This window comes from Euwallacea similis, chromosome 24, assembly GCF_039881205.1.
Source record: "Euwallacea similis isolate ESF13 chromosome 24, ESF131.1, whole genome shotgun sequence".
NCBI lineage: Eukaryota > Metazoa > Arthropoda > Insecta > Coleoptera > Curculionidae > Euwallacea > Euwallacea similis.
Window position 1 is genome coordinate 1149438 of NC_089632.1, and position 20891 is coordinate 1170328.

The 20891-nt window shown below is 34.7% G+C and overlaps 1 protein-coding gene across 1 annotated transcript; it reads left to right on the forward strand.

Annotated features, from left to right (window-relative positions):
- The first annotated feature begins 933 nt into the window (after window positions 1-933).
- On the forward strand, window positions 934-19728 carry LOC136416631 (fatty acyl-CoA reductase wat-like). The gene is made up of 9 exons (XM_066401904.1): window positions 934-1126; window positions 1187-1303; window positions 1356-1627; window positions 5487-5596; window positions 7174-7366; window positions 9744-9851; window positions 12413-12559; window positions 19079-19336; window positions 19611-19728. The coding sequence occupies exons 1-9, from the start codon at window positions 938-940 to the stop codon at window positions 19726-19728; spliced, it is 1512 nt and encodes a 503-aa protein (XP_066258001.1). The 5' UTR covers window positions 934-937.
- Window positions 19729-20891: the final 1163 nt, after the last annotated feature.

Consider the following 20891-nt stretch of genomic DNA (forward strand, 5'->3'; position numbering starts at 1 on the left):
TTCACAACAAATTTCTTCTTTCTGGTGCCCTTATGACATTTATTTGATGATAAGTAATTAGACTTCATTATACCTTTTCAGTGTGCTTAGAAAGATATGCGACTTATACAATACATTTTAGAAACAAAGAATTCCTAATTTTGTAAAAGTAATTTACGCATTTCACGCTAAACCCGAAAAGTAAAAGGTGAAGGCCATCAGTTGGTTATAATTGAGACATTTGACCATGGTAATGACGGTGATTACAGTACGGACTAATAGTTCCTTGATAATGGTTTCGCCTTTCAGGTACTTGAGATAGCACAGTAATTTGCAGTTATTTATGTGTAATACCTGACAAAGTGATTAAAAAACATGCTATAGACGCTCATTTTTTGTGAGTAATTTTATATGTTCTCTCTCTCTCTCTCTCTTTCTCTCTCTCTTTCTCTCTTATCCATAAGGAGTTACAGATACTCAAAACATAAAAAATTGTGAAGTATGTAGACTGTCAAAATTCTGAGGAAATATTTTACTACATTTTTTGTTACTTTCAATCCAATGCGTGAACAGTCAGATGTATTTCAAAAATGGGCAATTAGGTGGTATGGTATGACATTATATAATGGACTTAACAATTATGCAGCTTAAAATCCGGAGAACCAATTATGTCCGCTCCCATTTAATTCTATTTGAAGGGTAACGTGTCATTCAACGGAAATCTCAATATTTGCACGTGACTGTTGGCTGTGTTGAACCCAACGAACATGTACTTTCCTATCAGTTAAAAACTATCTTATTGAAGAAGGATTGATTACATTATCCCTCTTACATTTGACGTACTAAATAAAACCGTATTTTGTCAATTGTTGCGATACATTTTTAAAAATAATTTTCTTTCTGCAATTACTGCAAAAATTGCGTTTTGTTTCAGCCAGACTATTATTTAAAAATTACCATGTCGAGCCCCGTGAAAGACTTCTATAAGAACAAAAATGTGCTCCTCACTGGTGGCACTGGTTACTTAGGCAAAATGATGATAGAAAAACTCCTCAGAACTACCGAAGTAAAAAATATATATATTGTCGTACGTCCAAAACAGGATATAGATGTTGAAAAGCGAGTAATCAAAATGTTCCAGGAACCTGTAAGTAACAAATATCAGAAATTGATTCACAATCGTGTTGCATTTATGAATCATTTTTAGATATTTGCTGATATTTCTGAGAATCTATTTTTGGAAAAAGTTCATCCCGTAGAAGGGGACTTAAAAATGAAACTCTTAGGGATTTCGAGCGAAAAAATGTTACACCTTAGGGATCAAGTGAGTACTTACAAATCTCCAACTAACTCAATTTTATTTATTACACTTTTAGGTCAATATTGTGTTTCACTGTGGTGCCTCTTTAAACATGGACGCGAACTTAGCAGACGCGGTGTCGACTAACGTGAACGGCACTGCAGAAATTTTAGAAATCATCAAAGGCGCTCAATCTCTTGAAGCCTTCATCCTTGTCTCCACCGCATACTCTAATTGCTTAAATAACGTAATCGAAGAAGTCTTTTATGAGCCACCTATCGACTCTAAATTACTCCTCCGAATCACCAAAGAAATGAAACCTGAGCATCTGAGTAACATCAGTAAAGGGTAAGTTCTCAATCTCTATTTTAAACAGCTGAAGAAGTTGTTAATTAATAATTGCTTTCATGGGCGGCACAGTTCCACGTTGTAATGTAAATAATGAAGAATGGCGTTGCGGAAATGTTGGCTAATTTGAATAATGGAATAGCATTCAAAAGAAATACAGATAAAATTGCTTGTTAGGACTACTAAATCAAAGATATTGTATCTGTGAATTGCTTGGTTTGGTGGTTTCTTTCAAATTTCATCAATATTTGCACAGCAATGTAAGATGATAAACATAATTGTCAACTATTAATCCATTTCTACTCCATTATTAACACTTTAATAACACTTACAATTCTTGAGTTCTACTATAGTTTCTACGTTTTCTACTTTTGTGGTTTTGTGTGATTGGTGAAAAATAATGAAATAGTAAATTTGTAACTTTGAGTATTTAATTTAAAAAGATAAACAAAGAAACATTAACTAGAGCTTAAGACCAACAGTAAAAAACGACCGACTCAAGAGCGGTTCAGAAAACCATCAAAATGCTGCATCATCTCAATCGGTTTTCTGTTACCAAAACAAAACGAAAAAGCTTAGCGTCAACCAAATCTTATAAACCATGGAATCAGTCAATATTACTTTTATTACTTTAACATATACCACCGTTTACGAGCTCTAATAATGAATGAATGAATGTAATAAAAATCAATATTTTAAGATTAATAAATCATTTTAAATGGATTACTTTACGCCAACAAATTGCAACAACTAATAACTGGGATATCCTCCTCTAACAAGGTGCAACGTCGTTCTTAACCTTAATTACTAGGTTTTCCAAATATTCCGGAACAATTTTCGCACGAAGTTTCAATGTAGAACTTTGTTGACTTCTCGTAAATAGCTTTTTATCTAATGCTAAACATTTTTAATAACATTCAAATCGGAAGTGCTGGAGGGCCAAAACAGAACACATAAATTATGTTCTGCAAACTACTGTCTAACACTTTTTGCCAAAAATAAAAGTGTAATTTTTGTCTGACCGAACAAACGTTTTATTTTGTATGAAAATGACACCTCACACACAATTAGAAGTTGTTACAGTAATGGAATTTGACACCATTCTCAGCTAAAACTAATTGAGAATAACATTCATTCTTTAAAGGGCTTGGACGGAAACCCTTGTTAACGTTTCAATGTCAAATCTATCACTGTTTTCAGAACCTAGGAAAAATGATAGAAAAACAAAACATAACAGAACTGAAGGGTATCAAATGTCAGTTTAAATAAATGTATGAAAAACCCGAAAAGTTCTTCGTTTCAATCGCTAAGGATAGTTTTCAAGATGAGTTCCGTTATTATATTAAAAGATTTCTTAGTAAAAATACAAGCATCATTTCATTTAGTGCTGTGACCCATAAAATTCTCTTCATTTTTAGTATAATTTTATGAAATGTGATAAATGGAATTATGAAATAAAATTCATTTTCTGTAATTTTATATATACCATTTTTTATACGTTCATTTTTATTTTGTGGTTGTCCTTTATCAGCTTTGAACTTGGGTATTTTCTGTCCTAAAAATTGTTTTAATATTTAATTTATTTCCTAATCGTTTGACTCGATACATGTATACTTACTAGATATGATATAAAAAGGTTTGTAAAAGATTTATTTTTATTTTTTTACTGCATATTAATTTTGGTCAATGCATAAATGTTTTACAATTCTTTTTTTTTACCACAATTGCATAGTTGTATTTATAATTCAAGGAACTGTCTGTATGAGATAAATCCTGGAACATAGTCTTGTTTTATCAAAATTTGATACATTCAAAGTATATTTTTCATATAAAAATAATTCTTCAAATAAGTAATTATTAAGGCTCGGATAGTATTACTATTCAACAACAGCTCCTCTTACACCTCAAAAATATTTCAATTCCTGAGTAATTCGCGAACTTCTCCAATAGTTTGTTCAGATATAGATAATCTTAACATGCATTACGATCATCACGAATTTGTTACGACAGTCAACTACATTTGCGTCTTACATATGTTTTAACTGGCCATCACTGCATACTAGGAACATGCCAGTTTCAAACTACAAAAAAGTAGAAGTAGTACCTTCAACTTTAACAACGGACAGAGTAAAATATTTTGAGATAATTCTATATGAATCTTGTCTTAGCAAGCCAGGATGGTTTCATGAAGCTGGGCTAAAATATCTTTTTTCTTCAGGATTGTTGACAAATTCAGAGAGGAACGTTTTTCTGGTAAATTTTTTTAATCTTAATAGCCTTTTAGATCTTGTTCTTCAACATATTTGCAACATATTTGTATTCTTCAACATATTTGCAATTTAATAAGTTATAATTAATTCAAAAGTTACAGCAATAATTTTGATAATATAAATAATTAACTTTTAAATGTAATCTCTCTCAACTAGCCTATTTGAATACATTTTTCGATTTTTTTGCCATTTTGTTTAGCAACGCGTCAAAGTTCCTGAATGTGTTGAATTATTACTTTCCAAGGCACTCGTATTACGAAATAAAAAAGTGAATTTGTAATAATTTTGCATAAGACCAAAACGATGAAAAAACTAAAAAAGGGAATTTTGTCATGAAACTTGGTATATGGGATTAAAATAATATTCCGAACAACTTTTTTAATAATTTTTTTCGATATCTCTAATGTGATGCAAAATATCGAGAATTAACTCTGCTTGTGAATTTGTAGTAGGCAGAGTTTGCAGTTCAGATATCAGTTGAGTATCTTAAAAAATGTGACTCACCAACCTGTACGCCTATGCAAAAATTCAAACCTGTTCCCTTTCAAATAGCGAAAATATGGAGGTGTCTTCATTTTAAATGCGACACACTGTATATTCATTGCTCGGGTGGCGATAAAGACATTTAACTTAATAATATTCTGTTTAGTATGCAGTTGTATGCTTCCAATGACTTCCAAAAATCCCATATCAGCAAATATCTCTTTTTGTTTCTTCAATGTAATCACGAGGAATACCTAAATGATTAATAGGTATAACTTTCAAAACAAAGCTAGAGTATTAACCGCCTTCATTTCAATCAGAAATTTTTGATAAATTTTCGTTACAAAGTTTGTAACTTTTCTGATAACTCTTGAGCTTTCCTTAAATAATATCCTGTGTGATTTTTGCACCACACCTGGATGCGAGAGTTTTTGTTCAGTTCTATACTCGAAGCTCGAGCTATCCAGAGAATAATTAATGGCTCTTCTTTATAGAGGAGTAAACATATCTGGCGCCTCAGGCGACAGTAAAAATACTTTATTCTCGCTTGGAAAAGAGTAATTTATACGCTACCGTAATTTTATTTCGCTCTAATGCGAAATTTACTTGCATTTAGAGTATTGGACTTCAGTATTACAATTTTTAGGTTCAATTTAGTGAAATATAAACTAAATAATGGCAGTTATTTTCTGTGAAAGCGTTTAGTAGCTATAAGTAGATGGGAATATTACAGAGCGTTGTTCTTATAGTGTTTACGCTTTAACAAACCTTGTACAACATACCATACTACGACAATTACATAAAAAAGACTAAATTTTTCTATAATGGTATAATTGGTCATCGGGTCCAAATAAATTTGGTCATTTTTGGTCAGTAATTTGGAAATTCATGAGTTAAATATGCGGAAATTTTCATATTCCCTGCATGGAGGATTCAAAATTTTAATATTTCTGCTCATATCCATTTTGAGTCTTGATATTTTTTATAAAAGTCAGCAATCCAATGCTGCTTTGTAATTGCATTAATTCAGGGCCTTGTAGCAGTAAAATTTTAAAAGAACTTTATCATGATAAAGCGATTTTACATTATTTTATTTTTTATTTCAGAATATTGGGGAAATGGCCAAACACATACTCATTTACAAAGGCTATAGCTGAAAGCCTTTTAATAACAGAAGGAAAAAATATTCCTGTGGCAGTTTTTCGGCCAACAATTGGTAAGTTTTGATTTTTGACAATGAATTGTTAAATTGTTAGTTCACAGCATAATACAAGCATATAATAACATATACGTTGTTAATTAAGTACGAAGACAAATTTTAAGAGGTGAAAACATTTAAGATAAGATGTTCCTATTAATATGAGTTATTAAGCTTCCTTCGATAAACGAAACCACGAAAATAACAATTTGGTTTACGAAAGTGGACTGTATTAATTTTCACTTATTTTAATCCCTTAAGTACTAAACCTGAGGAGCTCCAACCAGGGGCGCACCACTACCAAGAGCCCTTACGGGCTATGGCCGCGCCTGATGTCATAAATCGCAACCATCGGGTGAATACCTAAACAAATCGCTCTTATTGGAATATTGCAGACCCATCGAATTGCAGATCGAAGCAATAATCCAATTTAGAAAGCTTCTTTTAAGAAGAAAGATAAAGAACATTTTGATATGGCCTACGGCTTGGGTACGGTTGTCTGACATCCAGATGGAATCCTCTAAATAAATGCCGATATACATGGGCGTAACTTAAGGGATGCAAGTACGAATAAATTAACGAAGCAAATTACACCAAAAAACAATAACCTAAAGTCCTTAACATGGGTAATATAGGCACCATAGTCAAGTTCTCAAGATATCATCGGGTATTCAAATGAAAATTTTATTTTTGCTTTTGATTTTATTTTTGGACAATAAAGCATTCTGACGAAATTTTGCATAAAGGAATAGTTGATGAGGGCTTGAGAAGACGTCGTATTTTATGATATACCTGAGTTTAAATATGCATAATTTTTTTGTATCTTTTACTGGTAAAAATAAATGCAGAATAAACTTTCTCTATTCAAAAGTTACATACAGAGAGCTACAATAGGATTATGGTTATTTAAATTTAGATATGTTACAGTAATACAGTGCTGGTAAAGAAAAAACTGAGTAAATATTTGAGTTTCCCATAATAATCCAAAAATATAACAAAAAAAGAAAATTCAAATTTTAGTTTCAATACTCTGCATCTCGGAAGCTTATCCATTGTGCATCCGTAGTAATCTGAATTCGTTATCATATAATTCTGCAAGGAAGCAACCGTTAAAGTTTGTCTATATGTATATTAAATTAACACCATCGTAAGTTTTAGTAGATGGCATCTTGAACAAAAAAGACATGTGTCTTTCTAACTAGTGTCCCTTCCTGTTTTAAAGTTCACTGATATGTACTAAAAAAGCCCTTCTATAGAATTCATATTGGAAATGTCCAAATCTACGTTGACATTGTTCAAGTTTTCTATTTTAATTTATTATTGATGTTGTCTTGCTGTGTGTTACGTTACATCCATTAAGCGCACTGCCTATTCGTATTTAAGCTCAATAAAAAAATTGAACTCTTCCTAATAAGTTCGTGTTTGTGCTCCAATCCAAACATAAAGTAAGATGTCAAAATGGGTATTAATGCATCTCCACTCCACCTAATACAGTTTCAGTCAAATAAATTTCTATTTGAGATCTCTCAATGGCCCTTCAGAACTCCCAAAAATGCAATTACAAGATACTTTCAGCTACCTTATGAATTTTTCAGTTACCTCTACGGTGTCAGAGCCTGTGGCAGGGTGGACGGACAACCTTTACGGTCCCTTGGGCATACTTTTATCCTCAAATTGTGGAATCCTGCGTGTAGTGCAAGGAAATCCCTGGGTAAAAGCGGACACTGTGCCCGGCGATCTGGTCATCAACGGACTATTGTGTTACGCTTGGGAAGTGGCCACTCAATGGTTTGTATCTTAGAGCGTACCAAGAACAATAGCGAATTTGAGGAGGGTCAAATAATGACTTCTGACGTTCGGCCTCGACACCTTTTCGAAGTGCTTATTGATGCGTGGCAACTAGGTCTGCTTCGTAATCATTCGATCTAGATTATCATTAAGGTCTCTTATCAAACTCTAAAATATTAGAGAATAGGTCATCGTTTAAAACCCTTAATTACGCTCTGTAGGACGTCCTTTATTTTAAGGACGCCAAACACATTTGGGAAGCTTTTATGTTTAATTACCTAATAAACGCTAGGGCCTCGCTTAGACTTGCTCTTAATATTTAGTTATTTATCTAACAAGTCCGGAAAGTGATACTTTAACGCGCTGAATGCAGTTCGCTTCGCGTCGTTCAGTCAACAACCGAAAGTTCAATGTAGTAAAAACACTCCCGCACGTGTTAGGTGCCAGCACATTACACAATGAGCATGAGATGTTATCTTTAGTCGCACACGTGCGGTAATATTATTTACTGCATGCATTGCTCACAAAAATTGCAACACTGGCAAATGCCACCTTGATTTTTCGCAAAATGATAAAACGTATTTTTCCGTAAAAAGTCTATTTTACTAACTTACCGTACCACAGTGATGTTTGTAAATTTGCTTAGAACTTGAAAATGATTTAAGTAATGGAAAAAATAAATGGGTGTATAAGTTGTATAACACATGTTCCATTATTAGATTTGGATGTTACGTTGGTAGTACTTAATCGAGTACATTTATAACACTACTACGAGCATAGTCTTTAACCAAAACATGCATGTACCATTTAATGTGTTAATGAACATTTCTTTCAGAAACTGCGAAAGAAGAAAAAGTATTTTAAAAATCAGTTTCGTTGGCATTACGGAACTAAAGTTCTTCTGATCAGTCTTGTTAACTTTTGAACCAGATGAAGACTTAGATTTTGAGTTAAAAAAATGCGTTAAAAAAATCGTGATCATATTGTTCTGAAACATGTTGACATACAACTGGTTCCAAAGCTTAAAAATAAAAATCATATAAACGCTACAATTTTAAAAATACGATTTCCTAGGAAAATTCAAATTGGCTGTTTTCAAGAAACTGACTCTTTCACATACATCTTGAATTCAACGCTGAAATGTGATTGCGTTGCAACTCTACTGTCATGTGAAAATTCCAGTAGCGAGTTAAGTAAACCGTTACTTGAATGTTCGTTAAGATGAAATGACTTACTGAAGGTGAATGACTTGCTTCAGTTGACCTTTTCACATTGCAATTTAACTGATTAATAGGATACTATTCCAATACCTCGAACTCCTGAAGCCAGAGCGTCTCTTTTCAAAGAAATTGCGAATGAAAGTCTCGCTGAAAACCTTATGTATAGTTGTTTACCTCTAAGCATCCAACTGCTTAAGGCTCAATATATCAAGGCAATTTTACCAACGAGATATTTTCCATAGAAATAACGAAATTCAAACAGTTTGTTGGGCATTTTTTCCATTTCCATGGCAAATATCTTCTCCAAACCATTACCATTACTTTTATATGTTGAACCTTAGGTCTTAAGGGATCCATCAGAAGCTGCTGGAGAAGCCAGGTGCGTCAACCTGACATTTACATGAGTGTTGGGCTTACATTAGTTATAACTATGCCTGGCATATGGATTCTTCTTTACAAATGACAACATGTGACAGCATGACGACACAAAATGACAACGCCAGGAGCCAATGAGCCACTTACGACGGTATGCTACCACCAAAGGCGTTGCTGTTTGCTGCTTTGAAGGGGTTGCCATTTGCAGCTATCTTGATTTGTGGGCCATGATTAGTCTCTGTTTTCTTCAACATTCTGGTTTTCAACCGCTGCTCCGTTGCTGCTAGATTCAAATATTTTTATTAATCTGCTAAAATTATTGCAAGGCCTTTGTCCAAATGTTAATATTACCCTTCTAAAATTGGCCGCATTTTCCTGATGCAAACGATGGCTCCAGTGAGAAAAACAGTCATCAGTTCTTATCACTTTAATATCGAGACCACAGAACTAAAATTGTTATCGCAAATGGAAACCAAAAAAATACTCGCAGATAAATGTCTCTATTTTTATTTATATTAGTAATGTATGTTAGAAAAGCCTTTATTTACATTTCTAACAGACTCCTTGAAAATGTCAATATAATCTAAAATCCAGTTCGGAAATGTGTACATTGAAAGTGTGTGGGCTCAATCTAGAAACAAGATAAAGGAAAGGCAATGCTCTTCTTATTTGACTGATGCTCAACTTCAGCTCGGGGTGTAGGGATAATTCGACCCTTACACTTCTTAACTCAATTGTTAAATACGTATGAGTGGAATACTAATTAAGCTATCTTTTTTTAGGAATTCGAATCGTTCCAACTATAAACCCTGCGTCATGAATTTTTCTGGGAGTTCGAGTCCATTGTATGTGTCGATAAAAGAGTATTCGTCAACTGCTACAAACAGCGGGTAAGAGAAGGACGCCTACTATTTACGATTCACAAACTCTATATAGTTCTTTTTTATACACCCATTACAAAATACGAGCAAATCAGGGAATAGAAAAATGTCTATTTTCCGATAAATGCGGATATGCCACTTTATAACTCAAAAGCCCCGTCGGCTCCAAAATTCTTGACCGAGACCATTTTTCTTCAACTCCATAAGAAGGAGGAAAGACAGACTTATTCTCCGTAAAAGTCCTGAGAGAGGTGTAGTATTTTCTTCATCCTTAACTGTCACTTTTTGAGAAAAATCTAGGTAAACTTTATCCAGCGAAGTGTTAAGCTTGTTCCCTATTAGCAGTCCCATCTGCGACTTTTCTCTTTCTCTTGTCGGGAGAAATATGCTGAGTCAATAGATATGTCGCTATATTTTTTTTCAGCCATTTTCTTTAATGCTCTCTTTACACTTTCCACCATCCTTTTAGATAGGCAATTACTACTTGCATTTGCATTAAAAGTTCTTTAAATTGTTGAGATATAAAAACTTCCATTATCGAAAATGCACACATCATGAATGACATGTTTCCTGCCTCATCATCAATCCTGACCATGATTACAGTTGATGTTATAGAGGCCTGTCTCTTTTCCAACTACTTGAAATAGAAGGATAACACTATAGGGAAAAAATTTCCCTCCACTCCGTCGAAATTCAGATGGAGACATGTACACAGATCTTTTATCCACTCTCCAGGATACATTAGAGATGTTTTTGACATTTCTCTGGATTCTTGACATACTGCACGAATCTTTATTACATTTTTCACCTCCTTGTCCAAATTCAGCCACCCTACATGGGAGCAGGGTAGACTCTTTACTTTCACTATGCCGGAATGAGCCTCATGAGAATCTATTCTAAAATTACTCCATACAAACGGTAAAATTTTAAAATATGAGTTAAAGTGAACATATAGAATAAATAAATGGAGAAGGATAAAATAAGTTTTCTATCCATTTATTCCATATATTGACTTTGACTCTCATTTCAGAACCAAATAGATATACGAGATTTAACAATAAAATTCCCGAAATCTACTCCTAAAAACTTTATTTGCATCTATACAAACTAATATCTATGATCGCCTTCAAAGTACTTCCCTTCCGCGACGATACATTTTGTTAGAAGATGATGCGTTCAAAACATTTTTGGAATTCCTCTTCCGGAATGCTCTTTAGTATTCCGGCCACGAGCCTTTGAATGTTAGACACATGAGAAAATTGGCGTCCTTTTATTACACTTTTCATTTTTGGGAAAAGTCAAGAGTCGCAAGGTGCCAAATCTGGCGAATAAGGTGGATGGCCCAACTTTGCGATTTGTTTTTTAGCCAAAAAAGAGTTAGTGGTTAGTGCATTATGTGCTGAAACATTGTCATGGTGAAGGAGCCAAATGTTCAGCCAAAGTTCGGGGCGCTTTTGATGAATAGCTTTGGGAAACCTTGTCAACACATCTAAGCAACAATGTTGCTTTACTGTCTGTCCTTTTTTAATAAACTCAAAGTATACAATGCCCTTGTGATTTAAAAAACAAATAAATACGGTTGTGATTTGTGATCGTAACATTCGCGCTTTTTTTGGTCTGGGCGAACCTTTTGTTTTCCCTTATCTGCTCTGGCGTTTTATTTCTGAGTCGTACTGAGAGCACCAAGTTTCATTTCCAGTAATTATTCTGTCAAAAACATCCAAATGGGGATCAGATGAAATATCAGGGCACCTCTCCTTTTGCTTGTCAGTCAAAATTCCCGGAATCATTTTCGCAGACACTTTTCTCATTTCTAAATTTTCGGTCAAAATCTTTCTTACTGTTTCCTGTCTAAATGTAACTCCTTTTCAATAATCCGTACCCAGCCGTCTATCAAATCTTACTAGTTGTCGTACCTTTTCCACATTTTCACATGTTCGATAAGTTTTTGGACGCCCGGACCTTCTATCATCTTTCACGTTTTCCCCTCCTTCTTTGAATTTTTTGTGCTATTCAAACACTGCAGAGTTTTCATAGTAGCCTCGCCATACGCCATTTTTGTCTTATTTGTCTTAGCGTGTCTAAAGTTTCACTTATTCTTTTGCCTAATTTAACACAGAATTTGATATTAACGCACTATTCGAACATTTTTATGTCCGATAGAAAAAACGGTTTTGAGTAATTGGCGCTATAGTTTGACAGCTGACAAGTTGATTTTGTTTTCATTAATCAGAGCAGTAGTAGAGACATATTGAGTCATGGCAAGTGCAATAGTTCGACATAGATTACTTTATCTAACAGGCGATAGCGGTTTTCCGGGAATTATATTGTCAGACCTTGTATAATATTTGCTTAATGTATTCAATTATCTGCTTTATTTTGTGGCAATTTATACTCAATTTCGTTCCCTGTAATAATCAATTGCAACTAATGCAATGGTTGCAAAGCAGATTTGCTTGTAATTCCTGATTCTGTAATTTTATTATTTCATATTTATCATACCTGCTTCTGCACAAACGCTAAATTATAAACTTGCATTAAATCAGAATGTTCCAACTTTCATCTTTCAGGTACATACCATTCAAGAAGACAGTTTGGAAACCAATACTATTCATAGTGAATAACAAATGGTTGTATATGGGTATGAGATTCCTCTTACATAAAATTCCCGCTTACTTATTTGATTTATTCCTCGTCATCAGCGGAAGAAAACCTCAGTAAGTAATCTTCTGCAAAATAAATATAGTGTAGTGCAAATTCGACGAGATTTATGGTTTTCATAGAATCTTCACAGAAGGTTACGTTTTAAGTGAAATGATGATAATCAAGCATTTTATTAGCGCAATTATTCAGACAGAGAGACGTTTGTGACCCACTTGGAAGGTAACATGTCATGTATCTGAGAAAATAAAGGTACTTCCGCCATATTTTAATTTTTGGTAGTACTAAAGAGCACTTAAACCATAATGGGCATGAACTGTATTCTAATCTCTCTTATTATGGTCACTGCAACTTTGTGCTGTGTCAATTCTTTCTTATATACGAACGATCTATAGATTGAACGTATCTTCATTCGGTTGCTGTTAAATTTCTTCATGTCCCTTACAAATTCATGAACGAGGCGGAATCTCTCTTCCAAGTCAGCTGCGTAGCCAGGAACTGTGGTTAGTTCATCATTGGGAAAGAGAGCATACCAAGTATGAGGTCTACAAGTAGCTTCATCTCCTTCTCTTTGCAGCATCGATGGTTTGTCCTGTTAATTCATGTCGCGAACTATGGTGAGCCAGGAGGAATAGATGTTGTTTGGTCCAGATATGGCGCGTGTACGTGGTTGGGTTGATTCACCCTTTTAAATACGAGAACCGTGAACTACGAAGATCGTGGACTGGATGGATAGTTTATGAAGGATCACCCTGAGTTCGCAGTCTCAGAGACACTGTTTTTCGCGTAAATAAGAGAAATCAAACCCCTTAACTTAACTAAGGTTTATTGGTAACATAAACAACTTAGACTATAGACAACATTGAGAAATACGTAATATTAGGTCAAACGAGTATCGCGTCGCTTGTACAGGTCAATGGTTTCGTTAAGTCTTCGAGAGTAATTCGTGAATTAAAGTGGTAACTTGAGAATAGCGCGTGATACAAGCGAGAAGAGTCTAGTACTCTCGAGTTCGCGAAGAGATAAAAGAGACCCATTTCCGTTTCGCACCCTCCTTAAGTACTAAAACGAAGGTTCAACACCCATAGACGTACCCCCGATAAAGCCCCACTCACGGTTTCTAGGCTACTTTGTCGTGTTACAGCGTAGCACTTAGAGGCATAGTCGATGAGCCTTTATTGGAGCACAGCCGTTATATTCGCTAGGCGGTACTTTGAATTGGACACGAAATTTAAGTCCGCCAAAGATAACTGTTGGAAATCCCACTCATAAACTAACTCCCATCTGCAGAAGATGGGTGTTAAGCGCGGGAATTTCTAACCTACATACCAACTGGCTAGGGTTGTCCATGGGCGTAACATAGATTTGTTAAACTTACCCTAGACATTTAAATTAATAAATAACGTGATAACCTATACTAACAATATGACGCAAGTCATAACAGATGTAGTATCCCAATTTTTCTGGGTGTCATCGATAAACATGCAGAAGGACTGATTTATGGTCCTTTTATGTCTCTCGATCTTTCGAATTATGAAATTTTAAATGCCATTTCCATATTTCACATTCAACATTTCTGCCTTGATCGATATGATCATGGTTATTCGGTTTTCAGTAATGCACGCATAATTTAGTCGAACCATAATTTTTCATCACCAGGGAAACTGGAAAAAATTGTAAAAGAATTTTGTCGTTCTTTAAATATACACTTTCTTGAAAATGGACAGAGCTCCGTGACATCTTAACATGACGAAACTTGGCGCAGGGATAGACGTCGAGGATATGCGTTTCTAATACTTTTTGGTTTTGCTGTGCGGTTTAATAGAAGCAAAAGAAAAAGAAATCCGAAAACTTCATTTTTCAAGGAAACGCTTATGTCCACGCGGAGACGTAAGTGCTCCCTCCATTCCTAGGAGACACTGGTAGATCCGCCCTATAGCATCGAAAAGGTTATCGTCCGGACTAGTTTCGCCGTATTTATTAGTTGCTTGGGGGTGCCCGTCTAAGGAAAGTAAATTAAAGTTAAAAATTTCGACGTCAACATCGGCCTTATTTTTAGCGCATTTTCGTCCGTCACGGGTCACGAAACACTTGAAAAAAATCGCTCCTTTAATGGCCTACAGCACGGAAAAAAGAAACTTATGAGAGGGTTTGCATAGCTATTATACTAGGCGTAGTTATTTAACCTTCAATTTTTCACTTTCGAGGCTCATTTGTGATCGTTTTACCACAGTTCACTCTATACCTTCCGAACGCAACGAACTAGAAATTTGAAAAACATTTTAAAAATCTTCCTCATATTCCTGCGTGAGCCTGCCAAAAATGGAAATAATCAGATGAAACTGGAATTTGCGACGAATTTGTTAATTTCACTTATCACCGTCTGATTTTGCCACTAATTTTAGAATTCCCCATAAGAGCTAAGAATTCCCTTATAGGCCCAGATGAAATCTCCATAAAGGGTCATATCAAATCTTGGAGATTTACCTGTTTCCCTTGAGAAATCAATTAGGGTCCATAATTCTCGCGTATCTGCGTCACTTTCAATGAAACGTCTCTTTGGAAATTTATTCACGTCAATTCGTAAATATTCAACTTTGATCGCTGGTCTTACGAAAACGTGGCCTCGATCCGGATAAAACTTGGGCGACGAGTGAAAATTGGGATTCTTATATGAAGGTTTTCCAGGCTTCACCAGCAAGCCCCGTGTCCTTTTTGACAATGTTTCAAGTCTATGGAAATACCGTATCGAAATGTATTCGTTTACATGCTGCAAATGAACCATTAAAGCTATTAGACAAGCATGAAACGGCTTAACCGTATGTTCTTTACATTTATTTATTAATTATCCTTATTTTTTTAACTTTTTCGTTATTGTTCAATGTTTTGGACTAAATCGATTTTTTCTTTTTTTGTTAGTTTTGCTATGTTTAGGTAGGAAAAGACTACTTCATTTCCAATTCTTAATAATTTATTCTTACCAATCCTAATATCAAACTGTTCCATTAGGTCTACTCTCAGAATCAATGTGTCCACAATATTGGCAAAAGTAGCTCTTCATTCATGTTCCAGGCTACCGATGAAGATTTTAACTACTGCTTCCCCATGAACAATTTTCTAAGTTGTTATTACTAATTCAAAAATAGGTATTTGTTGTAGCGCCTCTGTAGATGTACAGGGTGGTCCAAATTCGAGGCGTATCATTGGGATTTCAGAAACTATAAGAGATACGAGGTCGCTTAAATTAGGGCAAAGTCGCGCAATTTAGTGTCCAACTAAATACTACTTCATATGTGGAAAAATTCCGAATACTTTCGGAGATATCCATAAAAAATCGAAATTTTGCTATATCAATTTTATTTTTCCCTGACTTTATTTGAAAAAATATTCCAAAACAGATGTTACTTCATTATTTCCACTTTTTTTCCCTACAAAATGGCGTTGTGAAATTTTAAATCCGACGTTTCATCTTTGAGCAACCATCATCAACTTAATTTTTTTAAATACGGACCTGGATTTTTTATCTTTCCTTTTATTACCTTTTGCCCTTCTTAGAACAATGGCCAAGAAAATTTGTAGATATGATAAAAATACCCTCTTAAAAGGTGCATATATCTAGCACTCTCCCACATCTTTTTTAATATAGGTTTGTCTTCCTTGTGCTCATTGTTTTATTGAGAAATTATATACAAACTATTCATGCGAGGTTCTTTTCGCGTAATAGATGTTTTCAATCAATTTTAATATATGAAATAAATAACATAAATAATTTTATATAAAGTATCACAATAGATAGGACTTATTAGTATTAAAACAACACATATGGACAAGCAGGTGACTATGATTGAGTTCGTTCTACTTTTGTTTTAAACAAGTAAACAATAATTATTGAAAATTTAACAATTATTATCAAATTTTCGTTCTATTAAATGGATTCAGTAAATTATAGTTTATAGGTTTAGTTAAAGTTGATATTAATGATTATTAAAGTAAAATAAAATGTTTTCATTACTTGAAAAGCATTGAACATTTTATTTAATCTTATTTAGTATGTATCATTATTATTATATAGTATAAGCATTATTTAGGCAAGTAAAATAGGATTTAGTTAGTAAATAATGAATTTTCTAAAAAAGTTTAAGAAAATTAAAATTTTATTATTTTATTTAATATTATATTTAATATAAATTTAATAATATATTTAATAAAAAATTAAAAATTTTAGAAATTGTTTAAAACTTTCAAACTGATATTAAAAATGATCTAGTTGAATCTAATTGAATTATTTAAAATGAATATGTGGAAGAGTGCTAGATATATGCACCTTTTAAGAGGGTATTTTTATCATATCTACTAATTTTCTTGGTGATTGTTATATGTCATTGTTCTAAGAAGGGCAAAAGGTAATAAAAGATAAGATAAAAAATCCAGGTCCGTATTTAAAAAAATTAAGTTGATGATGGTTGGATGGATAACCTAAAGTCCTTAACAATAGTAGTCTCCTTACTTTGTCCCCAGGATATTTTAAAGGACCTCCAGAACTTCTCAAAATGCCAAATTTAACCCAGTGGTGTTTTGAACGCACCTACCTCGAGCTTACGGTTGTGTGCAGCTTCTACAGCATTTCTCCGTCGAAGTTTGCCCCTTTCAAATTTCCAGGTGTTGAACACTATCAGTGTGTGTCACTTTCCAAATGCGATGTTTCGACAGATTTCTTAAAGGCTTGGTCGTTGGTTTTCTCGGTTCCTATCGAATAGTTTATTGTGGATATGTCTGCCACAGAATCTATAGGTCTTAACTAATCCTTTACTTTTGTCAAAAGCTAAAGAAACATACTCCCTGCAAGGTACCCCCTAGGATTTCTCATGATCTAGTGAATTTCCCTGTCGAGTAACAGTATAGGGAAACTATTAGAACCGGTAAATTCTTGTTAATTTAGTGTAATTATAGTATATGTATAAGATAATTTAGAATTAAAATATGCAATTGTCGGGCACAGCGCCTTCGTGATACGCTTATGAGCTTCAGTAGTTTAAGTTTCACTCCCGCCAAACCACCGACTCATGAGTCCTCTTACTCGTTAAAAAAATGCCTCCCGTAAATTAATGTGTGAAGTGGTTCCCGGAGGGTCGAGCAGAAATCCTGGAGGAAGTCGCTGATTCCGACTGGTTGGTCTCATGACGGATTCTTCGGAAGTTCAAAGTTAACACGCCTTAAACAGTAAGTTCAGGAAGTGTTAGCGCGACATCCGGCAACAGAGAAGAGACACAGGTTAGTTGTAGTTTACCTAGCTTATGCTATAGGGGCCGTTGTTATGAACGGCCCCTATTGTACAATTAGTTTTAAGTTGTAGAATGTCCAAGAGAAAACTTTCTTTCTTGTAATCCGGTTAGTTTCCAAACTTTCTTAGGTTAAGCTGTAAAAGCACCGTTAAGGGATCTTTCAGAAAAACTTAGGTGGTACCCCTTGCAAAACAAAGATAATACACGATAAATTTTTTTCTTACGTAAATAAATTCGTTATACAGTAAAAGAATGGCCTACAATAATCCAAGAAGCAACAAACAGGCTTTCTTCGATTCGTTAAGAGGTGAAGAGGATGATTCCCCAAGTACCATTGAGAAAAGAGTAAGTTTGGCCGGTATGCCAGCGACAGGATTGGCCCGAACGACACCGGTGCCCCGCCCGCGACTCTTCAGTAACCCCAGATTCCACAATAAGTTCTGATTCTTTATCTAAAAGTCTCTATTTGGGCGTGTGAGCGTCTATTGGGCTTCTCTGATCGACTGGTTTATGTAACCCTGTTGCCGATTTAAAATTGGTCTGGTCGTTAAGTTCTTTCTTTTCTTCTTCCAGATAACGTTTTTCTCACTCGTCTTTCTCTAGTCTCCTTCGTTCCTCTTCTTAACGTTGTCCCCTTTGTCTTTGTACCTCTCGTCTCATGATTAGCTCAGGCAGTTTCTTAATTTCACTCATCTCGCCGCAGTCGTTTGATCTCACCTGACCATATCCGAGTACAGACTGAGCAAAAAATTCTGATGAGTCGCTCTGTATATCGCCTAATTGTTACATTGTTTATTTAAAACTCCAAATGATGAAACATTAGTAATTAATAGAATAACAAACACATTTATGTCGATTTAGCGGAAATATTTAGGAAATAACTGTATTTCATTTTATCCCATTTAAAGCCACAATAGCCATACCATAACAGTGAAATTTATCAAAGAAAATTAACTCCACTCGCCGAAAATAATTGCGGCAATAAAAGCTTTTTTCTTCGATGAGATCGCACACGAAATTGCATAACGAAATCGATAGCTCTTTGTTTCCAGTCCGGATCAGTTATCAATTGATCCTGTGCAAACGGGTTTCGGCGGATTAGGCGGTTAATTTATTTTCATTTTATTTCCTAACTCCCTTGATAATTGTCTCTCATTCTTTGTCCCGGCGATTGGCACATTTGTCATTCACTACAAAGCGTCTCCGGTGTTAAATTGAAACAGAATGGTCGAGACATAAGGACCGATTTACAGTTGAATTGTTTGACCCATAGTTAATCAATTTTTGTTTCAGGATGAAAAAACTTTATGTGAAACTGGATAAAGTGACAAGAGTTTTCCATTATTTTCTGACGCAGGAATGGACAATTAAGAATGATAATTTACAGTCTTTATGGCACAAATTGACTCCCAGTGATCAAGAAAAATATAATTTTGACTTGACAAAAATCGAGGCCGACCCCTATTACAGGAACATGATGATAGGTTTGAAAAAGTATACGCTCAAAGAAGACATGTCTAAAGCCCAATATCACAAAGCTAAATTTCAAAGGTAACGATCCATTAGCCGCACCTGACACTGAAGATACATTACGAAGTGTAAAAGAACCATTGATGATTTTAGGAAACCGTAATTGTATTTCACAGACAAACTAATACACTAATGTAATCACAGCCGATGCATGCTGCTTCGATAATTGTGCATTACTTGCGATAATAATGTCCTCGATGTGCATGTTCCGCATGACTTTACTAGTTTGCCACAAATAGTTCTAGCACACTTGTAACTGTCTATTACACGTATTGAACATTCTGATCTCTTCCAGGTTGCAGTTGCTTCACAACACCCTCAAATACATAATCGTTTTTCTAATTAGTTATCCAGTTCTCCGAAATCTGCTGCTCAGATGGATCTCTCTAGCCAAACACCACTACAATTTATAATATTTCCTATTACTCTCTTAACATCTGGTAACATCATTTTTTACCAAAGGAACGAAATGTCTGTATTTCAAAGGTAAAAATGTCGTGGCCCATCAAAATCTGCAAAGAAGATATTACAGAACATACATCAACATACTCAACCTTTAATCTGAATTTGATGTGCTGCGGCAGGTAAAAGTATATCCAGCCGAAGCCCGATACCGTGAAACATATTATTAATAAGAAATACGAGTCCTCTCCAGACATTTTCAGTAAAGATAAGATCCTAAGAGTGGATTTTATAAGGGCGATTCTCAAAGAAGGAAGTTTAAGATGGGGCTGTAGAAATAACTGCCCTTGCAAAGGTTAACGTAATGCAGAGGTTGAAATAAAATTGCCATTTTATGTAGGTACTTTAGGTATACGAATTCCAGGATTTATTTTTAAACGTTTTCTGCATGTTTGACAATTTCATTATAACAACTAATGCAGATGCTTTTGTATGTAAATGTAAGTTTTTCCTCATAATGACTCTGATATTCTAACTGTTAAAGATTGCAGATGAAAGAGTGTAAGCATGAATAGGCCTTACTTAATTTGTTTGTAATTGTAAATGTAATCAATGAAGAGAATGTCCCAAATCGAATAATCTCTATCGCTTAGAGGTTTTACAGTTTATAATAAAAATTTGATAGGTTACTCAAACAGATTTAATCTCAATAAAACTTGGTTGATGGTCCGCTGTCATCATTTTCCTTATCGCAATTAAAACGCAAGTAAAGCGAACAACCTCCTGCTTTGAGCCATCATAGGCACCTTCGTGAGTGGGGCAAAACTCAGCTCATACATGGACATAGACTGGATGAATTGTCCTAAAGTCCAGTTAGTGGTAATTATTTCAACATTTTGTAACGTGCCTTTTATGTTCGTCTTGATTATCTTAGCCACCGAGAAAATCTAGGACGCCCTAGATCTTAGGTCGCCGGACATATATAGGGTGTCCCAACTAAAAGTTGCACTCCATGAAATCTCTGATTTCGTCCAAATGTGAGAAAATGCTAAAATATGTCAATTTTAACTTGAGAGGGGACCAAATTTTATCTTGATTTTGAAGTAATTTCTGCATCCCTTTAGCACCCAGAACCACCAGTTTAAAAACTTAAAATGACAAGAGGAGTTACTTC